Source organism: Glossina fuscipes, unplaced genomic scaffold (genome assembly GCF_014805625.2).
Source record: "Glossina fuscipes isolate IAEA_lab_2018 unplaced genomic scaffold, Yale_Gfus_2 204, whole genome shotgun sequence".
NCBI lineage: Eukaryota > Metazoa > Arthropoda > Insecta > Diptera > Glossinidae > Glossina > Glossina fuscipes.
In genome coordinates this window covers 169072-190350 of record NW_023998547.1, presented here as the reverse complement: position 1 = coordinate 190350, position 21279 = coordinate 169072, and the positions used below count along the sequence as shown (strand labels likewise).

The 21279-nt window shown below is 35.9% G+C and overlaps 3 protein-coding genes across 5 annotated transcripts in view; 1 reads left to right on the top strand and 2 right to left on the bottom strand.

Annotated features, from left to right (window-relative positions):
* Positions 1-274: 274 nt before the first annotated feature.
* On the top strand, positions 275-20144 carry LOC119642037 (28S ribosomal protein S24, mitochondrial). 3 transcript variants are annotated; one of them, XR_005247924.1, is made up of 4 exons: positions 275-471; positions 533-728; positions 793-1236; positions 20057-20144. XR_005247924.1 is itself a non-coding variant. In XM_038040996.1 (3 exons), the coding sequence occupies exons 1-3, from the start codon at positions 394-396 to the stop codon at positions 1080-1082; spliced, it is 564 nt and encodes a 187-aa protein (XP_037896924.1). In that variant the 5' UTR covers positions 275-393; the 3' UTR covers positions 1083-2848. The 3 variants fall into 3 exon arrangements, 1 of the variants encoding a protein (XP_037896924.1); XR_005247923.1 differs by lacking the exon at positions 20057-20144 and adding an exon at positions 1306-2848; XM_038040996.1 differs by lacking the exon at positions 20057-20144 and having other exon boundaries at positions 793-2848.
* On the bottom strand, positions 2927-4664 carry LOC119642036 (vesicular integral-membrane protein VIP36). The gene is made up of 5 exons (XM_038040995.1): positions 4360-4664; positions 4184-4299; positions 3919-4116; positions 3455-3784; positions 2927-3399 (listed from the first exon to the last, which is right to left on the bottom strand). The coding sequence occupies exons 1-5, from the start codon at positions 4481-4483 to the stop codon at positions 3193-3195; spliced, it is 975 nt and encodes a 324-aa protein (XP_037896923.1). The 5' UTR covers positions 4484-4664; the 3' UTR covers positions 2927-3192.
* Positions 6215-21279, bottom strand: part of LOC119642032 (adenomatous polyposis coli protein) — a 23962-nt gene continuing 8897 nt past the window's right edge. The window contains exons 2-4 of the mRNA XM_038040990.1: positions 12026-16454; positions 11779-11953; positions 6215-11725 (exon numbers count right to left, since the gene is read on the bottom strand). Coding sequence (XP_037896918.1) covers positions 7898-11725; positions 11779-11953; positions 12026-16290 — 8268 coding nt within the window. The 5' untranslated portion in view covers positions 16291-16454 and the 3' untranslated portion in view covers positions 6215-7897. The remainder of the gene's footprint in view (positions 11726-11778; positions 11954-12025; positions 16455-21279) is intronic.

Sequence of the window (21279 nt, the reverse complement as noted above, 5' to 3'; positions counted from 1 at the left end):
TTTAAGAGAAAGAGAAATTGGTGTTATGCTGTTTTTTCAATCTCTTTCTCTCTCTCTCTCTTTTTGTCAAGTAAACCTAAACTACAACGGAATTGCAAGTCAAATGTAAACGAAAAACATATGTTTTTGACGACTTTCAGATTGATGTTGCACTCACTTTACCAGAGACGGAATGTCGTCTTCTTAGATTTTAAGATCATGTTTTAAATATTGAAATTGTTTTGACGTACCTTTTGTAAAAAGGAAATTGTATCGTAAGCAAATTAAAGCCGTTTAAAAAAAGTAGAATATACGACTAAAAAGTATGCATATGATACGGAAATTGGCATCCATGTAATTAAATAATGTCAAAGTAAATCGACGAAGTGTTTGATCGCATTTAATGGGTTAGCAATGTCATTTAAGCCTGCGGTAATCAGCTGTTTACATTACTATTTCAAGAATAGCGGTAAAATGTTTTCCTTGCAAAAAGTAAGTAAATATTTTTAAATTAATTGTCACGAATAGTAAAGCTGAACATCTTGCATAATAGTTCACAAATTTGGGAATCAATATCGCATTGCAGAATATAAAATGCACTGCATCTATTCATACAACTGCGGTGTGTTCCAAAGTGCAAGCTGGGCGTTATCGTATAACTCCAAAACGTGACCGGCCGCTCACTTATGAAATGGCTTATCCGCCTCATTCAATAGCTCACCACAAAAGCTGGAATTCGTGGAACACTTGTAAGAGCACCATCAGAGTTACGGAATTAATTCATGGTTGTCATGTTTGTTCTTTTTTTCGTAGCTACAATGTTGGATGGTCTACGCCCTTCTCAGACGGCCATTGAAGATATATTTATACGTAAATTCATGACAGGCACTTGGCATTCTTTGGTAGTTTCTGAAGTGATTATAAAGCGCCAACATAATATGATTCGAATCGCAGCTATTGTACGTCAAGCAATTTCCGCTCGTAAAATGTATTTTCTTATCGGCTACACCGAAGAATTACTTTCCTATTGGATACAATGTCCCGTCACATTAGAATTGCAAACAGTCGCTGATAAAAAAGATGTTGTTTTTAAATATATTTAAAAAAAGGAAACGGATTAAAATGAACTGAGCTTGAAATCTTTTAATTTAAAAAAAATTCGCCGACTGCAGTTGCAATCGTTCGCTTGACTGATTTACCGGATTTTTATTGGCGATGTTTATCTTAATCAAAATGCTTATCGGCTGACGATGTCTGGTGAGTCTTTCCAAATTGTTTTGCATTCTTTCATAATTCTGTGAATATCCGCATATGGAAAATACAAAGACAATTGCTTTGTTCCATGTCACGTCCATAGTTACAAACATCGCTATCTTGGAGTTGAAATGTGCTTAAAAGTAAGCTATTATGAGTTCTAAGGTATTTCCATTCAACAGAGGGGTATTTGTATTGTTAAGTGGAAATGTTGTTGAGGACATTTATTGAAAGCAACTCTCCAGTCTCAACAAAAGGGAATATTTTTTTATAAACTATGTAAAAGAACAAGCATCTAACGGCTTTTAGCGAAAAATTTACCATACTGAAATTTACATAAAAATCAAAGCCATTTTAGAAGTGCACAAAGAAGTTGTAGGAAGTGAATAATTGCGAAAAAAAAAAATTGTGTATATTAAAACACTTTAGAAAAAAAAATTGTCCATTAAAATATATAGCATTTAATAAGTTAAATAAGATTTGATAATGAGAGTTTAATAAGTTAAACAAGAAAAGTGTAACTTCAAGGAAAATAAGAGCATAGTGTATTTAGTGTTTTAAAATCTTCCTTAACTTTAACAAAGTTTAGTTTTAGTTTCAATAGTTTATTGACGGTAAGTACATTTATTTCGTTTATTTAAAATTTCATATATTTCATGTATTTAACAAGGAATCCCATCTGAGATTCACATAGATTCCCTGGAAATCTCGTTGGTATCTCTAGTTGCTAGCAATTTCGAATAATTTCGTAGCCGTTATATTCATATTGGCGGCACTAAACACATATGTTTGAGACTATAAAGAGATAAGCATTGAACCAGGTAGTAACCGTTGAGATGGTGAGATGGGAGCTACAAAGGGTTAGGCGCAATTTGAAACGGCTAGAAAAAGAAAATATCATCCGTCTCACTATTTATAGCGCCTATCTATGCGTATAAACTGTGGTACAAGCAAGCCGCGGAGATAACAATGAAGCCGCGGACGATGAAACAAATCGTCCGTGACAAGAATATACTGATATAGAGAAAGGACTTCCCAGGATTTGACGAGACGGACGTAAGTAGGGATATACCAGCAACAGACGAATTGTTAGAAGGAAAAGTTAAAATGATAAATGACGCTGACACTGACGGAGAGGTATAGGGGGAAATAGAATTGACCGATGGGACTGATGGGACTGGCACGCCTAGTACACCTAGTATGCCCATAATTGATTATGGTGGATCATTAACCAGCGCAGGCAGCGCTGATGGAGGAGAATCGACGAGTCGAAAGAAACGATGCGCCACCGCCTCATAAACATGAAGATTCGCTGTATGCCAAAGGCAAATTTGCATTTATCTTTACTTTTTATTGTGTATATTTTATTTATTCCGTTTTACCTAAAATTTTAGACCAAAAAACAAGCAAACGATTCGACGGCCCCACTATCGCTTCAGCTGAATGCGATACTTCCATAGGCAAAGCTGTGTCGCTGCAGAGTAGTAGGGATGTCGGAAAAATGTACTTACTTGGCCCATCACAAAAAATGAAGTTTGTACAATCACAGCTTAATAATAAAAGATTACTTGCATCAATTGGGTATTTAAAGAGAGTTTTAATACCATTCGTTTTATGGTTTTTTCTACAATTTTAAATTATTTATTTACAATCATGGCTTTTGTGAAATTTTTTTCAGATTGAAGTAAATGTACATTTTTTCCCTGATAAAATTTATTATGTGCAATATATAAAAAGTTGAATAAAACAATGACTAAAAATACACAATACTCCAGAAGGGAAGAGAAAATATTAAAAAACAATATACGATTAAGAACCGGAAATTGTATGTGTCTCTTTCAGTTATGGTGCAAATTACAAAATGGAAAATATTCAAAAAATACAACTAGTTTACACTGTTTTTCTAAGAAAAGAAAAGTCATGTCTTTATCTCTCTACATTGGAGTTATACGAGCTAAACTAGTAGAAACGTTTACGTGAATTTTTTTCCTTGAAGTAGGAAATTGCAAAAATGGCGACTCCAACCGCTATCAACATGCCAAACAATAGAATGAAGAAAATTTTCGCATTCGACATGCTTGGCTTCGGATCATCCTTATGTTCTCGAGGCGGTTCAAATGTTTTAGCGTTGGGTATAATATTTGCGCGAGCCATTATTATCTCGGGCTGTAATTATAAAAATGTTATTTCACGAGCAAAATGAAACTTAATTTGCACATACCGTCACATTTGAATCTAGATCATAAAATTTAAAACTAAATATATCATGATTGTCCGATAAATCACCGGTAGTGGCCGAGAGACCAAAGAAATAGCCCGTAGGTAATTCCACATTGTTAACGACAAAACAGTTTTTCCATTCGCCACGGTTCTCCATATCGGTCGACACAGATAAAATGTTATTTTCGTAGCGTATACTGATGTGCGTGTCAAAGTTGTAATTACGAAAGCGTACTTCGCAACCGGCTAATTGGGTATGTGTTCCATCACGGTCGTGATCGTAACTCCAAGTCGAGTTGTTAACCATCGCACTTAAATATGGATGCTGGTGCTGAAAATCAAAATTAAAAGAAAAGGTGGCAATATTCTTGACTGTATAGTGTTTCCATATAGTGTTGTGAGGCATTAATACAACCTATATAAAATGAAGAGAATCTGTGAAATAATGAAGGAATAAAAACTTACATTATGAGGTCCATTGTGATTACTATAAGTGTCTAATATAACTACTAGACCAGAAAAATGGTCTTTACTACCGAAAACTGGCCCGGGTTGCATACGTTCCTTGGCGTACCATATGGCAAAACCGTCACCAAATAGCTCTGTACCTTTGCCGTGAACTTTAAAAGTCACATGAATTTCCCAATTCACAGTCATGCATGGCTGAAGTTATTAAAAAAAAAACTTTCCTTGAAAAATCATATCGCATAACTTGAACTTTTTAATTCACCGGAAAATTCCAAATAGCTCCACTTTTTGATTGCTGATCTGGTGTCAGTCTTATGTAGTTGCTAGTAATAACTGTATGACCCATGAAATCCCAATACGGCATATTGACACCAACACCTTTAACGAACGTATAATTAATTTTTCATGTCATTTCAAATAAACAAATATTGAATTTACCTTGGAAAGGTCTGACTAGGGAATGCTCCCTTTTCATATAATGACTGCTACTAAGAACGCAATCGTTCATTAGGGCGCCCATTAAAAAAAGAAGAATATTTTTTATGTAGTCCTTTAGCACCATTTTTCAGATTTTGTGGTATTGCAAATTTATTTTATTTTCAATGTAATAAATGCTTGATTTTATAAAAACGCTCTTTGGTTTAATGTTTAATTTTATTAGTCGGCTTTTACGTTTTTCACTTTGACAGAAATGAAACGAAGTGTTAACAATTTTGTGTATTTCGTTTGGCGTTTTTACAAAATAATTAAATAAATCATTTATTGACGTAAGCGAAGTTATCAATCGAACTACCAACAACATTGTGTGTGTAAAATTGACTGCTGTATCTAATTACAACATATACTACACAACACTGCTAATGTGCGGTGTGATCATTTGCTGATTTGCACGAGAAGAAGAAGACGACTTATGGTAAACAAAGTATTAGGTCTCATTTAAATTATTGGGAAAATCTCGGCCAACCTTATAATTTAAACAAGCGTTACGAGTCCAAGGTAGTTAGTTATAAGCGAAGCTGAAGTCGGAGTTTTCGAGAACAGAGAGGGCGAAGTCGGTCAAAAGACTCACCTGCAAAATGAGTATACCTCCGTTTTTTAAAAGGAATAAAAAATTGTTTTTTTGGTCATTACCCGTAAACGATAGCCATATTGTAGTGTATCGGATTTTAATTTTTTTCAATACCTCTATAAAGCTCAGAAATAAGTTACAAAAACCCCATAAAGTACCTTAATTAAAGGGGCATGTTGCCGAAACGTTTGTAACGCTCAGAAGTAAACGCCAGAGACCACACAAAGTGTATATTTTGTTCATCAGCTCCAAATCCTAACATGATTTAAGCAAATCCCTCTCTTCATTTGTGTATCTGTTCGTCCTTCCAGCTGTGTAGTATCTCAAGACCTTGTCTTCGTCGATTTGCAAAAGTATTTGAAAATGACCCAAACGACCCAGGTCGAAGGACGCGCTAACAACGCCCACAGATCTACGCAACAAAAACTGTAAACGTCTTTGATTTCCTTTGCTTGTTTACTCGTAAAATCCAACACATCCATCACATAAAGTTCGACTTTTATTCCGGAAAAGTCAGTCATGACCACCCAATATTATAAAGTATGAAAATTTAATCTTTTCCGGTGACGACCGAATCGATCGTTATAGTATCTTTGTTCCTGTAATGGGTTCAGAAGAAGCTCTAAAATTGGTGAATGCTCTTAAACGTTACTTTCATCCATGTGTTTTACAAAATTATGATTGAAAACAAAGCCACTATTATATACTAAGCAAACTTTTTATTCAAGAATTTATATATAATATAAATATAACTTAAATTAAAAGAGAAAGAAGGAGATAATGAGATATGTTCTACATCTTTATAGTCTTCCCTCTCAAAGGATTTACACTTTTAAAGTACAATACGTTTAAAAATTTATAGAAATGCGATATAAAAAAAAAAAATATATATATAAAAAAAAAAAAAAAAATTATTAAGAAATGTCTTTAGAAGGATAAAAGTAGATATGAAATTTTAAATTAAAGAAAAATGTCCTTAATTGTATAAAATGAAAACTCGACGAAAAATTGTAAATAGTGAGAAAATCAAAAAATCTTAAGTTTTTTTTTATTAGGTTTTTGTTTTTTTTTGTTTTTTTGTAAAGCTTAACAGAAGATTACATACTTTAGCAATAAATTTGTGTTAAGAAATTTTTTTTGATTTATATTTTACTTCTTAAGTTTGAATGAATCGCATATAGTGTTAATTGTTCGTTTTCAAGTGAAACGAAATAATTATATCTATTTTTAATATTTATAATTTTTCTTTCCTTTTTTTTTTTTTTTTTTTTCTTGTAAACATACTAGTATTTAGTCTTGGAGTTTCAATTATCCTTTTTATGCATTATATTTTGAAAACATTTGACGTGTGCGTTCATTTAATATTTGCAGTATTAAAACTGTGCTTTCATTCACACTTCCTTCATAAGTAAATACTAATAACCAATGCATTGGTTAATTTCTTAAGTAGTCTACAAAATATTGACTCTTCTATAATAGAGACGTCTTTAGTTTATCTAGTGTTTGTTTAATTTGGTATGAATCGATTGAGAAGTAAAGATATATATGGATGTTATTTCGTGATTTCTTGAAGGCTTTTGAATTCCTTTTTTTCTCAGATATATCTTTTATTCATATTTCTTTTTTATATTGATTGAACCTTCCATAATATTCTAGTAAAAAGACATTGAAAAGCATCATAAAACATTTTAAACTGCCATTGGGAGGAATACAAGATTTGAAAATATTTTTTCCAAATCGTTTTACTCGCTGATGGAATTTTCAATACTGAAATCGAGTTTTCCATCGATTAAGAAAACTTTACAAAATTCTTGATCTATGCCGTCCTTGGTTATCAAAAAGAGAATGTAAAAACGAAAAATATTCTTTCGATGATAGAAAATGAAAAAAAAAAAAGTATAATTAAAGACAAGTTTTCTGTGTTGCTTCCAATAAAATACGACTATGCATATCTGACGGACAGACTTCCATATATTATATAACTTCTACTAACTTGATCTTTCGCTATTTTGATAATACAAAAACTTTCTTTCGTTGGTTCGTAAATTTTTAGTGTGCTCGATGCAGATGAATGGAAGCAAGCTTCTGGAAGATATTAATTTGTTGAAATATATCAACATATATATATATTATATATTATCGCATTCAATTGAAGTCAAATAACTTTTGAATTAATGAAAAAAGAAAAAATGCGACCTTCTTAACCTCTTTTTTTAAGTTCATAGTTGAAAACTACCTTTTCAATGAACTCTATATAATATTTAAAACTTTCACTTTTTTATATGTTATTATCATGAAAATTTATAAAATTGTATTTGACTAATCCGAATGTAGTGAGATTGCGCATAAGCTTTGTCGTCGAATATGGTTTTAAGAATATAGCGTGAAACGTCATATAACCATCAAAAAGGGATAAATTTTTGAAATTTAACTATAATCGAGATCAACATTTTTCTTCAAATCTTCTTAATCACAGTCGAAAATGGGTTGAAACATGAAATTAATGCAGAAATATCCCTTAAGGTCTTAGTAAACAATAGATTACGATTAAAAAGTTATAATGAAGTCAAAGTTTCTTCTTTCATAATTAATTAGGACTAATTTTCGCTTGACCGTAAATGTGTGTTGTGCATAATGATAATGACATAATAATGTTAACATGTTTCACATAAATATTTCTTCCATTACATGTTTACATGTTTAATAATTATTTTTATGTATAGTAACTCAAAATTATGAATTAATACAAATAACTATTGTATTAAATTTATTTGTTTTGTTTACATAATTTCTAATGATGTTGATGATTGTTGTTAAATGATTCGCATATTTGCTACAAATGAAATACTTTCAAGTGTCGCTGCATATATTTTGTTTTATAAAAAAATCAAATCAAATTAAATTTTTTTATTTTCTGGAACCAATTGTTGTCTGCTGTCTCTGTGCTACAGCTATCCTGGTCACGTTCGTTGTTGTGGGTTTCGTTTTAATTTGGCTATGCACGGATGATGTATTGTTTATTAATTTGGCAGCAACACTTGTTGTAGTTTTAATATTTTGAGTGGAATTCCTAGTAATTTTGTTTTGTTGTTTATTTTTCGGTTCATCTATTTTACGCCTAATACTAGCAATGCGACTTTGAACTTGATTAATTTTAGCAGCCGCATTTTGGGCAGCCGTAGCAGCCGTAGCGCTGTTTATAGTTGAATTACTACGAGATGGCGGTGTAGTCGCGGATATGCGAGTTGAAAGCACTGCTATACGGGCCGCTGCATTTGTGGTTACACGTATATTAACATTACTGTTCGCTCTTTGGGGCGCATTAGTTGGACCAGCCAGACGTCTATTTGAAATTGGATTGGCCAACTTACGTGTGGCGGCTGTTTTTTGGGGAGAACTATTTGCGGAACTTGCTGTCAAAGATTGTCGTTTCGTTGGTAATTTGGATGTACGTTGACGTGTAGGACTAGTTTCCTCTACTACCGGTACAACAGTTTTATCTATTGATGGTTCTTCTTTAACAAATGTACCCTGCCGCTCTAAGCAAGATTGTGGATTTTCTTTATCTTTTTTTATGGCTGCCGAAGTTGTTGTTACTTCATTGGTTTTTCGCTTTTGCACTAAATTGCTACTGTTTGTTGTCACATTGTCAATACGTTTGCGCAAAGTGTAGTTGCTTGCATTAGCACTCGATAGGCAGGTTGATTTATATTTTGTGCTGATATTACTATTTTGTCTGGCATTTTCCCTTAAGTTGTTGCTTTTATTAATACGTTGATATTGTTTGCTATATGGCGAAATATATTGCACACGTTTACCACCACGTACCGCTGCCGTTTTTGCGTTAGCTTCGAGTTTCTCTTCTTGTAAACTTTTATCATTATCAGGTCTGACAATACGTGGTCTCGGTATTTCCGACGTTTCGTCATTTTCATCGTCATCGCTGGAATGACTGATGTTAAGATCATGTGTCGATTCCGTTTCGGAATTTTGGTCACACTCAAAACTATTAAAATCACTTTCCATTTGGCTGGGTGTATTGATTGCAGACGCACTGTGAAACTCATTACAAAATATCGTGGGAAGGGGATCTCCATCGACATTGCCGCCTAGGTTATCCAAGGCATGTGTTTCCATATTATTCGTTATTGAAGTGTATACTATTGTTTGCGTTTTATAACGGTCCTGACTAGAACGTCTTCTGCTTCTTGGTGTAGCATGGTCATCGGTCTCTAATTTATCGTAATCTTTTTCACTTGTAGCTGCACTTATATTCATATCTGTAATTTCAACGCATAATGTTTCGTCCGGTTGAGCTTCAGCTTCAGCTAAACGCAACTTTAATTCTTCGCTCATAACTCTATCAGCTGCCACTGTGTATGTTTTGAAACGATCTTTGGCAAGCTTTCGTTTTTGTTTAGGTGTTAAATTGCGTTTAACACCTGTCCCAGAAAGGGTCAAAGACTTTCTAGGTGTACTCTCAACTGAGCTATATTCATTGCACTCAGAGGGTAAAGAAGTTGAGTTGCTTTCGTTTATGGTTAAATCATCAAATGGTATGTTATCACAACAACTTTGTAATGTCATGGTGTTGTCATCGCCGCCGGCCGCTGTTTCATAATTTGAGTTGGTTACAGTTGTAGCCATGCTATGGCAATCTTCAGCTACTTCGGACTGGATGCTAGCCACACTAATCATGGAATCGAGTAATTCATCCATTAACGAGGGTGGTTTAATATTATCTAACATAAAATTGCAACTGGACATTATACTTTCGGCGCTACCCGATAAATGTGGCGGTAAATGACCTAGAGCCCTTCGGGCAACTAAACCATGTGGTAATGATTTTCTGGGAAATTTTGGCGATTTACTCGACAATTGTGGACTATGCGCAGTTATTGATTGCTTTTGCAACGAGTTGACTTGATTAGCAGTATAGTATCCATTATTTAAAGATGTGTCATGGTAATAGCCGGACATATTGACTGAATCCATACCAGAAGGTGGTCGTATATTGTCCAGATCCAAGCTATTTATACTAAAGGTCATCTCATCATCTTCACGTGTGCATGTTTGAAAATTTGCAGCCAATTTGCGCGCCTCTTGAGCTATAAATGTAGAATTGGTCATGGAATCACCATTAAAGAACAAACCAGTAGTCGCGGCTGCTGTTTGCACTTTTCCACCTAATTTAAAATTAATAGCAGTGGTTAGATTTTGTGGTACTGCTTCGTTGCTTTCTTTAGATTCCGATTCAATTTTTAATGTGCTCTCTGTCTCTGTACAAGCATCTAAGGAATTGGGTTGCGTTAAGCCAATGTATAATTCAGTATCTTGCTGTTCGATATCGAGAAAATTCATAGACATCTCAGCTATACCTGTATCTTCATTTGGTAAATTTTCAGCAAAATCATTAAGATCTTTAAAGTCGGCTGTTGTTGCTTGATCTTCATCGTAGTCAACGTCTAAATCTTCTATATCATTACCATTATCGTAACTTAAGGAAGCAACTTTAGGTGCCGTTACACTTACACTTGGAAAGCTAACATCATTAGGACAAGTATCCTCATTCCAAGTGTTATTGGAATTGCTGCCGTTACCTTTCGATAAACTATACGTTTGAGTATTAATTGCTGCACAATTCTCTCCATTGGGATTCGCATTACTTGTTCTTTGCTCTGCTGAAGACACAAACTCCATGGTTAATCTTTCTACTGACTTAAGCATCAAATCGGGATCTTTGTGTTTATCTGATGCATTATTTGCCGTGCTGTTGCTATCAAGAAATTTAGCATCGAAGGATACGGTAGTTTCCATAATAAAAGACTCATTGGATTCATCACTTTGGTGCGTGTCAATTCCACTTATTGAATCGCAATTATCAATATCACCTTCCGTTGCGGACGTTTTAAATCCAAAACCGTTCATTGTCTCGTGAACGTTCTCGTGATTTGGATGATTTTCGTTTGGTAGTGCAGCTGGACTCGCCGGAGGAGTGTTTTTTTGAACGCCTATGACGTCTTCGAGATTGTCTGGATTCCAATTCCTGGGTAGAATGTTGTTGATGAAATTGTTCTTCTCTACGTCTGGAGCTGCCATTGTGATGGTAGTGGTGGCGGGAGTGGTGATGGTGATGCTGGTGTTGGTGATGATGTAATTGGCACTTTTGGGGTGAGACGCTTCTTCCATTTGTGCAGCTGCAGACGTAGCCTGCCCGTTTTTTGGCTGGGCATTCAACAACAATAAGGCTTCACGAGTTAAGGATGTCTGCTTATGGGACACTCCTATTTTCTTCATGATGCCCGTGGTTATACATTCCATAAGGAGTTTTTCATCCCGTCTTTCCTGTTCACGTAAATGACGATTAGGTGGTAACAATCTTCCTTGTATGGACAGTGAATCATATTGTTTTAGATTTGGATTTGATTTAGTCGTAGCCGAATCACTGCTGGCTGTTCCGGATTTTTGTCTACGCAGCGCGGCGCTATGCGAGTGTTTCCGTGAGCTGCTACTACCAGGGCCGCCAGTTGTAATGTCATTTGAATCTCTTTTTTTATGCATACCGGTCAAAATGCACAACTCCAGCAACGATTTTGACTGATTATCATTCGAATCACTAGAGTCAACTGAGCTAAATGACTCGTTACCTGCTTGCGTTGATCCATAATTTCGCCTTGCATTGTTAGTGCAGAAACCAAGATTTGATTTTGGTCTATTACATCCAGCGGCAATTGCCTTTAAGAAAAATAAATGAAAACATTCTATTAAGGAATCATTCCATCACTAACCTGACTTAGCAAGTTTGTATCGTCTTCAGATTCAATAGATAAAGAACTTAGTGAGTCGTTTTGCCATTCTCTTCTATTATCCTCTACAATAGTTAACGGTTGATTTCGGTTATTTTGTTCCACTAAAGTCTCCTTATCTCCGGATGACATTGTATTACTCTCCGCTTTTTTATTGCTGCAAAATAAAGTAACGATCTTATTAATCCATAAAATTTTTAATATATATATATATATATATCAAGCTTACTTTATATTATCGGCACTTTTCAGTTTAACAGCTGGTCCAACTAAACTAGAACCTACGGTTAAATTAGATAGACCGGAAGCTACTGAAAAATTGCATGGGCTGTCCTCTACACCATATTTATTAATTTCGTCATTAACCGGTAAATATGCCGGCAAAACATTGCCTCCCATACGTAACATTGCTATGGGGTCTAGTTGTTCCACTTGAGAGCTTACCATGTTACCAAATTGTTTTTTAGCTGACTGATCTTTTGTTGAAGACTTTTTCATCCCATCTCTTATACACTGTTGTAAGATATCGAAATTATTAAGGGCAGCGCCGCTTTCTGATGCATTGGAGGACATGTCATCCGAGAGATTCAATGAACGTCTAGTTGCTGGTACTTGCATATCAGTTGACGGAGCAACTAATGGTCGTCTTAATATCCCGTATCCGGCGTCTTCTTTAGGTTCGTGAGTGCTTGAAGATGTTGATATGGATGAGAGATTTGTATGGCTACCCACTTTAGAAAGTAAAGCCGGAGTGTCCTCAGTACAATATTGCTTGGGCTCGTCATGAGCGACATCTTGATTGGTCGATCGTTCATTTGAACGTTCTGAGTATGCGCTAGGCGCTGCTGCACGATTCATTCCCATGTTTATGCAGTTGGCTAAAAGTAGATTATCATTTTTGTCTTCCCCCTCTTCTCCTTCCGATATGACATCATTAGTTGGCTGGTTAGTTTGTGTTTGATGCGTTGGCTCTTCATCTAAAATGCTCAAATTACTTAAACTGGTAGCTGTTGAAAATTGAGCTGGCGTGTTTTCCACGTGAAATGTGTTAGTTTCATCTTCGAACACACCACGTAGGCAACGTTTGCTGCTATCCCCAACGCGATGACCACTTGTTTGTGCTCGCTGAGCGATTGGAGACACTCCAGTAGAAAAGCATGCAGATGATCCCACGACTGATCCAACGTTATGTCTCGGCGATTGGGGCATGCTTTGGGTAGGCGAATCTGGTATTTCAGAAGGTGAAATTACGCCACTGGCAAGCCGACTGAATTCGCTAACCACTGAACTTTTGTCGTCTATCGGACCAACATCATCTTCTGCTAGCGAGTCCAGAGAACTTCGTCTGGAAAACATTAAAGGTGTTTCTAGAGCTGAATTAATTTGAGGCTGTTCTACTATTTGCAACTCTGGCGGTGTAAGAGGTTTTTCTTCTTCAGTGCCCTCGTTTAAAGTACTTTTACTATCTATTGCATAGTTCCGAGAAGGATTACAACGCTCCCTTTTTGATATTTTTAAGCCCTCTAATTGAGGAGACGTTTCATCTAAGCTACTTAAAGATTCGTAGCGACTGAAGTAACCTGGTGTGCCCTCCTCACAGTAGTTGACAGGTTTCTCGGGCGTATACGAACCAGAGCTATAAATATTCGTCGGCACAGTAGATAGGGGATTTGATTTCGGATATCTTCTAGACGGCTGTGCGACTGTTGCTACGGCTATTTCTGTGTTGGCCGTGCAACGTGTCACCTCGTTTTCTTCTAACTTATTAGTTGCGTCAACGTTGCGCAAATCTGTTATAGAGGCAGCATTCGAGATAACGTAGGGCGTATCTTCCGTCTGATAGCATTTTACACTGTCTTCTAATATTAATAGAATTTCACTACCATTTGTAGAAGGATTTTCGTGTTTTTGTTGTTTCTTTGGCGTCGTGGTTACAATATGATTGCTATGCTCAATTTCAACGGGCGATAATTCTAAATCACTTTCGAGATGATTTTCCGCGTAACGCAAACTAAAATCAGTCGGCTGGTCTAAATCGGTCTCTTGATAGGGGGTCGCATTCGCTGACTCGTCGCGTTCATCATCTGTTTGTTTGACATTCTCATTGTATTTGACAGAATAATCAATAGGCTGCTCTTCAGCTGGTTCAACGTCACGTTTCAAAACAAAAGCTGCTACGGCTGGGCGAGAAATATGCTGAATTTTACGATTCGCATCCGACGCAGAATGGGAACGCATGAGCTGTTCGTAGACCGCAGTATCGGATTTGGCCGAAAACACCGAGTCGCGGCTCTCACTTTTGCTAAGCATGGCGGAACGGGTTAGGCGTCCGGCTGCTGGTGGAATAATATTGAACGCGCCTGTTAATGGATATCGATGTCTCTGTATTGTCGAACTAACAGCAGCAGTTGCATCGTAGGTAGGTCGATCTTTAGTGTTGCTTGTGTCCAAATTGTCACATGTTTCTGCGTGAGACGTAGAAGCCGCGCCTAATTCTTGTTCTAGAGCTTTCTGTTTTCGTACATTTAAAGTAGGCAGTTTTTTCAGATTTAATGATCGCGCTATTGCATCCAATTGGTTAGTGTTCTGTGCCGAAGGTCGAAAATTTAGCAAATTTTTAAGAGCGCATGCACTTCCTTCTGAAATCATCGCATGTTTTGAATGTATCAGAGAACGTAACATTGGCACTGCTCCATTATCCCATAAGAACCTTTGATCTTCCGGACAACGGGCCGATAAATTCCATAACGTACCACAAGAATTACTGACCACCGTCAGGCTTTCGGACTTAAGCTGTTGCAATAAAATTGCTAAACAATTATGATCTCTTAATATTTGACGATAATCTTCGCGTACCGCTATGTGGCTAGATACGTTTCGTAGTATACCACCAGCGTTTTCGATAATTTTGAGCGTTTTGCTGGGGCCTTCGTAAGTAAGCATTTTGACTATAAAGGAAAGAGCTCCATCAACACCGCAGAACTCAGCCTTATTTGTGCTACAATGGGCAGAAAGATTCCACAATGCCGAAAGAATAGCTTTGAGAGTATTTTCACATTTATTTTTCATAGCTGCCTTAGCAAGAGCAGTTACCGTGCCTATTTCATTTAATACAGCCTTCATTTGGGTGTCTGCTCGCCACGACAGATTCCGCAAGACGCTGGCTGTAACTTGTAATAGATCATCAGGTGCCGAATCTAGCTGAGCGACAAGAGCTTCCATAAACATCTTCTGGCTGCATAACAAGGCCTTATTATTCTCATCTCCAAAGGTGAGATTTGTAAGGGCCATTAAAGCGAAACGTCTTAGAGAATTGCAGCATTGATTTTCGGGTTTGGGCCCGTGCGCAGCCTGATCTAAATGCACCAGATTTGGTATAGCATGTAGGGCTCCTAGTTCGCACATAGCGTGACGATGTTCCTCATCGAAACTCACCTTCATGAGTGAAGATATAGCAGCCAGGGGATGACGATCAGCGTCATCGGCTATAGTTTCACCACCACTTTGTAACAAAGTGCGTAAAAAATTACAATAATCCATTATTTGGTCGAGTAAACGTAAAACCTTAGCTTCCCGACGACCGGCCTTCTCATCGACATTCGAATGCACGACATTATGCAAAGCCATACCAGCCCACTTGCGTACATCTTCTGGACTACCTTCGGCGTGAATCATTTGCACTAGCAGTGGAATACAACCAGATCTACGCAATGTATTACACGTTGCGGGCGTACGCGACAATTCGTGGAACTTTTTCGCCATTTCCAAAGGGTCATTTGAACCCAGCATAGATAAAAGAGAATAAACACATTCCACTTTCGGTCCCAATGTATCTAATTTATCTACGCCTGAACCATCGGTATAACGACTGTCGAAACTCTGGGTCCATGCTGAGCCTTTAGGTAAACGCATAATTGGTACATCTTTAAGACGATCGCGTGACAAACGTAATCCAGTTAATGCGGAACGTTGCTCATTATGGCGTTCAAAATTACGATCCAAACTACGATGCTCGCGCACTTGTTGATCTGTTAACATATAATCAGGAGGTATGGGATTTTCATCTAAAAAATGTTTGAGCGGTTTCTCTTTTGTGGGATTGAGTTGAAGTGTGTTGTCATCTTGCGTGAATTCTTTCTTAGTATAACCATTGGCTGCCAGTTCGTAATCACTAATCTCACCATCACGTTCAAATTTCTTCTCAATTTTATATTGCTTGTTAACGCTCGTTGGTCTCTCTTGTAATGGAGATTTTGTACAATTGCTAAGATTTAGAGAGGTTTTAAAATGTTCAACGAAATCTGGAGGGGGCACGGCATCATAATCTAAAAAATGCGGCTTTTTCGTAGGTACCGAGTCGACGTCAACCTCTACGTCAACATCCACATCGGCGTCATCAGTAAAGCTAATGGAATCATCCAAATCTGGTGTCACCACTGGCACTTTCTCACTGCTCTTCGATGACAATTTTTGTTGTGCTTCGGGTTGATACATTTTTCTTTTCTACTGTTTTTTAGATTTAGAAATCTTTACAACCTTTGGTACGGTATGTTGAGGTCCCGTGTTCGTAACAGAATTATTGTTAGTATTGTTAGCACTTTATTCATTCATATCTGACTTTCTTACATTTTCGTCTTTTTTTGAAAGCTCTCTCTCGCCTATAAAATAATATAATAAGGAAAAGAAAGAAATATAAAATATTGTTTTGTTTGTTTGTTTGTTTGTTTGTTTGTCTGTTTGTTTGTAAAAACTCAAGCGATCGTTTAATAATTTTTTCAAATAATTTCTCTCACATATTAATAACAACAGATACGATTAAAATTTGTTACGGGTCATTGGCTATTTTTACCCGGGAATAAATAAAAAAAATCGTACAATTTTATATGATGATCGCCTATATTTAGATGTGCAACTTAGTTTAATTATTGCACGAGTACTATAAGGCTTGCCAGTCAGCCGCCAAATGAGAGTTAAGGGACTCTGATGTTATTCGTTTCTACATGTAGATGCTATGCTTTGCATTTGAAGTGTGAAAACCGCAAAATGTGTTTATGTTGCAGCTAAATATTATGCTATACTAAAGATAATGTGGTCAAAATATTGTATAAATGCAGCCGTTAAATGCTGTAACGCAGGCGATGAATTTGCTCTATAATCTGAAGTCAGTAGGAATAGATGAAAGACAAAGAAAGAAATATGAAAGAAAAAAAAAAATATTGCTAAACGCAGAGATTAGCGAAGCCATGTATACAAACGCTATATATAAATATTAGGTTGGAGCAAAAGAAATCAATTATCTTTTCGGTTAGATGGCTACAGTGATCGACATCTCGTCAAGTCTCGACTAAACAATTTCAGATTCATGCTCGTTGAAAAGGTAACTAAAAAAAAAGTTTGCTTGTGAATTACAGAGTGTATAGAGTCGAACTCAACAAATGCAAGAGAAACATGATAATCGCTGCTTTATTGCGCTTTAACTACGATCGTTTACGTACAACGTTGTTGTATGTGACCCATTTCTCATTCCCACTCAACACGATTTCATTCTGTTTGGCCAAAGTTTCGCCGATGGAAATTCGATCGATAATTTCTTTTTCTCCAACCTATTATTTATACGTCTTGCTTACGCTATATGTGACGCGATTCATAAACGACTCTCATTTTGCATATTTGTGGATGTTTTAAAAGTTTGTAGAGCGGATATTCCAAAGTAGAAAACCTCATAAATATTTATAGCTTTGAAGATGATATTTAATATGGGCAAAGGACTTTTGCGGCAAATTACAATACACTAATTCATTCTGAAGCGAAACGATGCCTTTGGTTATACTCTCTCTGAAAGATTACGTTCCACTTAAAATTTTAATTTAAAAGCTTTGAAACCGATTCGACCGAATAAAAACACTGCACATGGGAAGTCGGAGGAAAAGTGCCCCGATCCAAATCATTTTCAATTTTATTTGTCCTTGGGGCAAAAATTTGTCAGTACACGAAATTTCATCAAAATATCTCAAAATTTGCAGCTTGCAGGTTGAACACAAAGGGACAAGGTGGGTGGACGGACAGACAAGCTTATCATAAGAATTACTTTCTGAATCTACCTCAAGCCTTCCTGGGTGTTGCATACCTCCGCTTAATATACCCTTGTACCACAAGTGGCATAATGTGTAATAAATTGTTGTAGTAAACTGGAGATGTTAGTTCATTTGTTTGTCAAACAAAAATTTTACAACATGACCCGGTACAACTTCAGAAGCATCTTTTCAGGTAGTAACAGCACGTGAAGAAGAGTGCGGCTGCGCATAAAGAAATTCATCTCTGCCTGAAAAAGTATGCGAGAGATGTGGTTCATGATTGCCTTCCATACTTCCATCCTTTCCCAAAAGCAAAAATACTGTTAATTATATCAAAAGGCACCTTAGCTCTACAAAGGATATGGGATAGGAATGGGTTAGCTACTTAGGAAGTGTTGAGCACTAGGCTGTAAAAAGAGAATAAGCAAAAGATGAAATGCTGCTCGCACACCAAGGTACGATCTTCTGTAAGCAATGGGAAGAAAAAAGCTGTGAGACACGAATGAAGAGTTGAAATTGTTTGTAGGCAAGAAAGGGAAGCTTTCTCTTTATTCGGTCAGTTGTTGGCGATGAAAAGTACATTTTTTGTAGAGCTAGTAAGAAAATCCATCTTTTAATCGAATGCTAAGCAAGAAAGGAATGATTAGGACGAACAGAACGAATTACCAATTCCATCCATGGCCATCTTATTGGAAATAAAAAATTAAGATTCTCACGTACTCTGAGCGGGCCTTAAAAAAATCTCAAATTCGAATGTTTTCTCATAGGAAAACTTGCGCACCATTCCCTGGTCCCCCTGTATCACTTCTTTCAACCTCCAGCACATATGCTTTCTGAAAGCGGATGAGGGAAAACTTGAAAATGGTCAAAGTAGGTAAAATAGTTTGCGTTTTACGTAAGGCGATTATGCCCAAATGCCTGAAGAATGTAGAACACTACTTCGTAATAGTTGTTATTTATTATGAACTATTTTTATCATATTTCCTTTAATTATGATATATCCATAATTCTGATTGTCACATCTATCTACATATGCGTATGAGAAAAAACAAAAATTACAATTCAATATTTAGATGATTATAACATGGTTAGCAATATTTGGTACCGATAGCGTTTACTTAAAATCAAAAAAAAAAAAAAAATGAAAAACACTATATGCCTAAAATAAACAAAAGCTAATTTGTTGACGTCACTAATTGTGGCCATCGTAACACATACTGCTAACTAAAATTGTTTGCGATATATACAAAATAAAAGCTAATAGAATGCAAACTTAAATTTAAACTCATTCCACTCTTATGGATTAGAAAGTTTTCATTTTGATCGAATTTCCAGTGCATGACTTTAATTCAAAAACCAAATTATTATATATATATATGTATGTATGTATGTATGTATTTCAAATGAGTTTTCTTGTCTTCCATATACAATACAATAACGTTATTTTCATCTAAATATACAGACAATTTTCAACATTAATACAATAGTTTCCATCGCTTCTTTTGCAGATTGCTACTTTTCATATTATATGAAAATAATGAAAATTATTACACTTGTTGCACTCATTCATTCAGCCAACAATCCATCGTTCAACGACGCGTAGGTTACATTCGGCATAAAAGCGTACAAAATTGTTCTCAACTTTACATCAATTCAAGTTCAGTTTAATGCAAGTGCATAGTTAGATACTACCACCCATACATGCGTACCTACTTACACATAAATACTTGCTTAGGGAAAAAGGAAAAATCAAAAAAAAAAAAAAATTAATAAATAAATAAAAAAAAAGTCGAAAAGTTCGGATTTGTGGCGAATGTTTGATACACGCTAAGCCAAATCAATGCATAAGAGATCTGCAAATGAAGTACGACACAAATCGTTCTGAATTTATCTTATAACGATTTTTTAGCATCAAGTTTTACCACAAAATGCTTTACAGTTTACGATCACATAGATAGGAAATTAATGTTTTTTGTTCATTGCATTCATGTCTTTCTAAACGGATTACGTCTATTTTTATGCTAGACATTCAAATAGATGGCTAGATAAAGAAGGTTCAAATTCTAGATTACTACTTGCTCTCTTGTATTCTACATTTTCTGATTTACAATGGCCATAGGCCATCGGATTGACACATTTATTACCAAACTTGACCTGTGGCCATCCATTTTTCTTTCTACTTTCAGTTTTCCGCCTCAATTGCCATGACTGCGAGTAATCTCAAAGAGAACCTACCTCTTGGCAAACGTACAAAGGGCCAAGACTGTTCTGATCGAATCAAAGTCTTACGCTGCTCTAGAATAACTAACTGCATCATACTTACTCTGGTTGTTGCAAAGGTAAGAACGAATACTATATTTTTGTAATGCAATTGTGGTTATGGAGAAGAATGCCAATAAGTTGTGTTTGATTTAAAACACATTTTTTTTTTTTTTTTTTTTTGCATCTGTTATTTGTTGGTTGTTTCTCTTGTTACATCTAGCGCCAGTTTATTTTACCTTATTATATTTTTTAATAGGGGAGAAGTACACATCTGTTTTGTTCAACTTAGTTAGCCCAATCGTTTTTCTTAAATCTATTTCGATATAGAATAGAAAGATGATCTAGGAATCCATAGCCCTAATTCAGGTTTCAAGGTGAACGTGATTTTTCTCGAATAATGAAAAAAAGACTGTAAATTGATTCAACATTTTAAACAAGGCATATATATATATATATATATAAACTGAAAAATGTCCCGAAACTGTACCATGGTAATTGTAACGTTCCAGTTATTGGTTACAGAGAGAGTTGATCTTGATTCGGTCGTGATAACAACTACGACGCCAGAATATATTTTTATTTTTCGATTATTTTTTTCGTCGCCAATTAAAACGTAGTCATCATACATCGCGTACACGTCATGATTTTCAATGAGTATCTTCGGCAGATATATATTTCAGCTTTGAGCTTATCTGCTATAGTCCACACATTAAATTAGTGAACGAGTGGAAAGGTAGCTGTCAACGGCATTTTACATGCAAGTTTAGTGCAGAAACTATATATGTTGGCTAAGCGCGCAAAATATTAAGTAATCTTTGGAAAAATGATTCTACTTTTATGCCTTATTTTGAAAGAAATATTTCACCATAAGTACGTGCAAGCGTAATATTCTACGTAAATGAAAAATTTTCATTATACTTCAAGAGAAACTTATGTAGAATCCATGTAGAAACATCCGTCTTTTAAAAGAGCGGACAGTCTAGATAATAGTGCAGGAAGATTTCTCCCAAGTTACATAAAGGGTTTGTTCTTTGATTGTAGTAGTGCAGGAAGATTTCTCCCAAGTTACATAATCGATTCGTTCTTTGATTGTAGTAGTGCAGGAAGATTTCTCCCAAGTTACATAAACGGTTTGTTCTTTGATTGT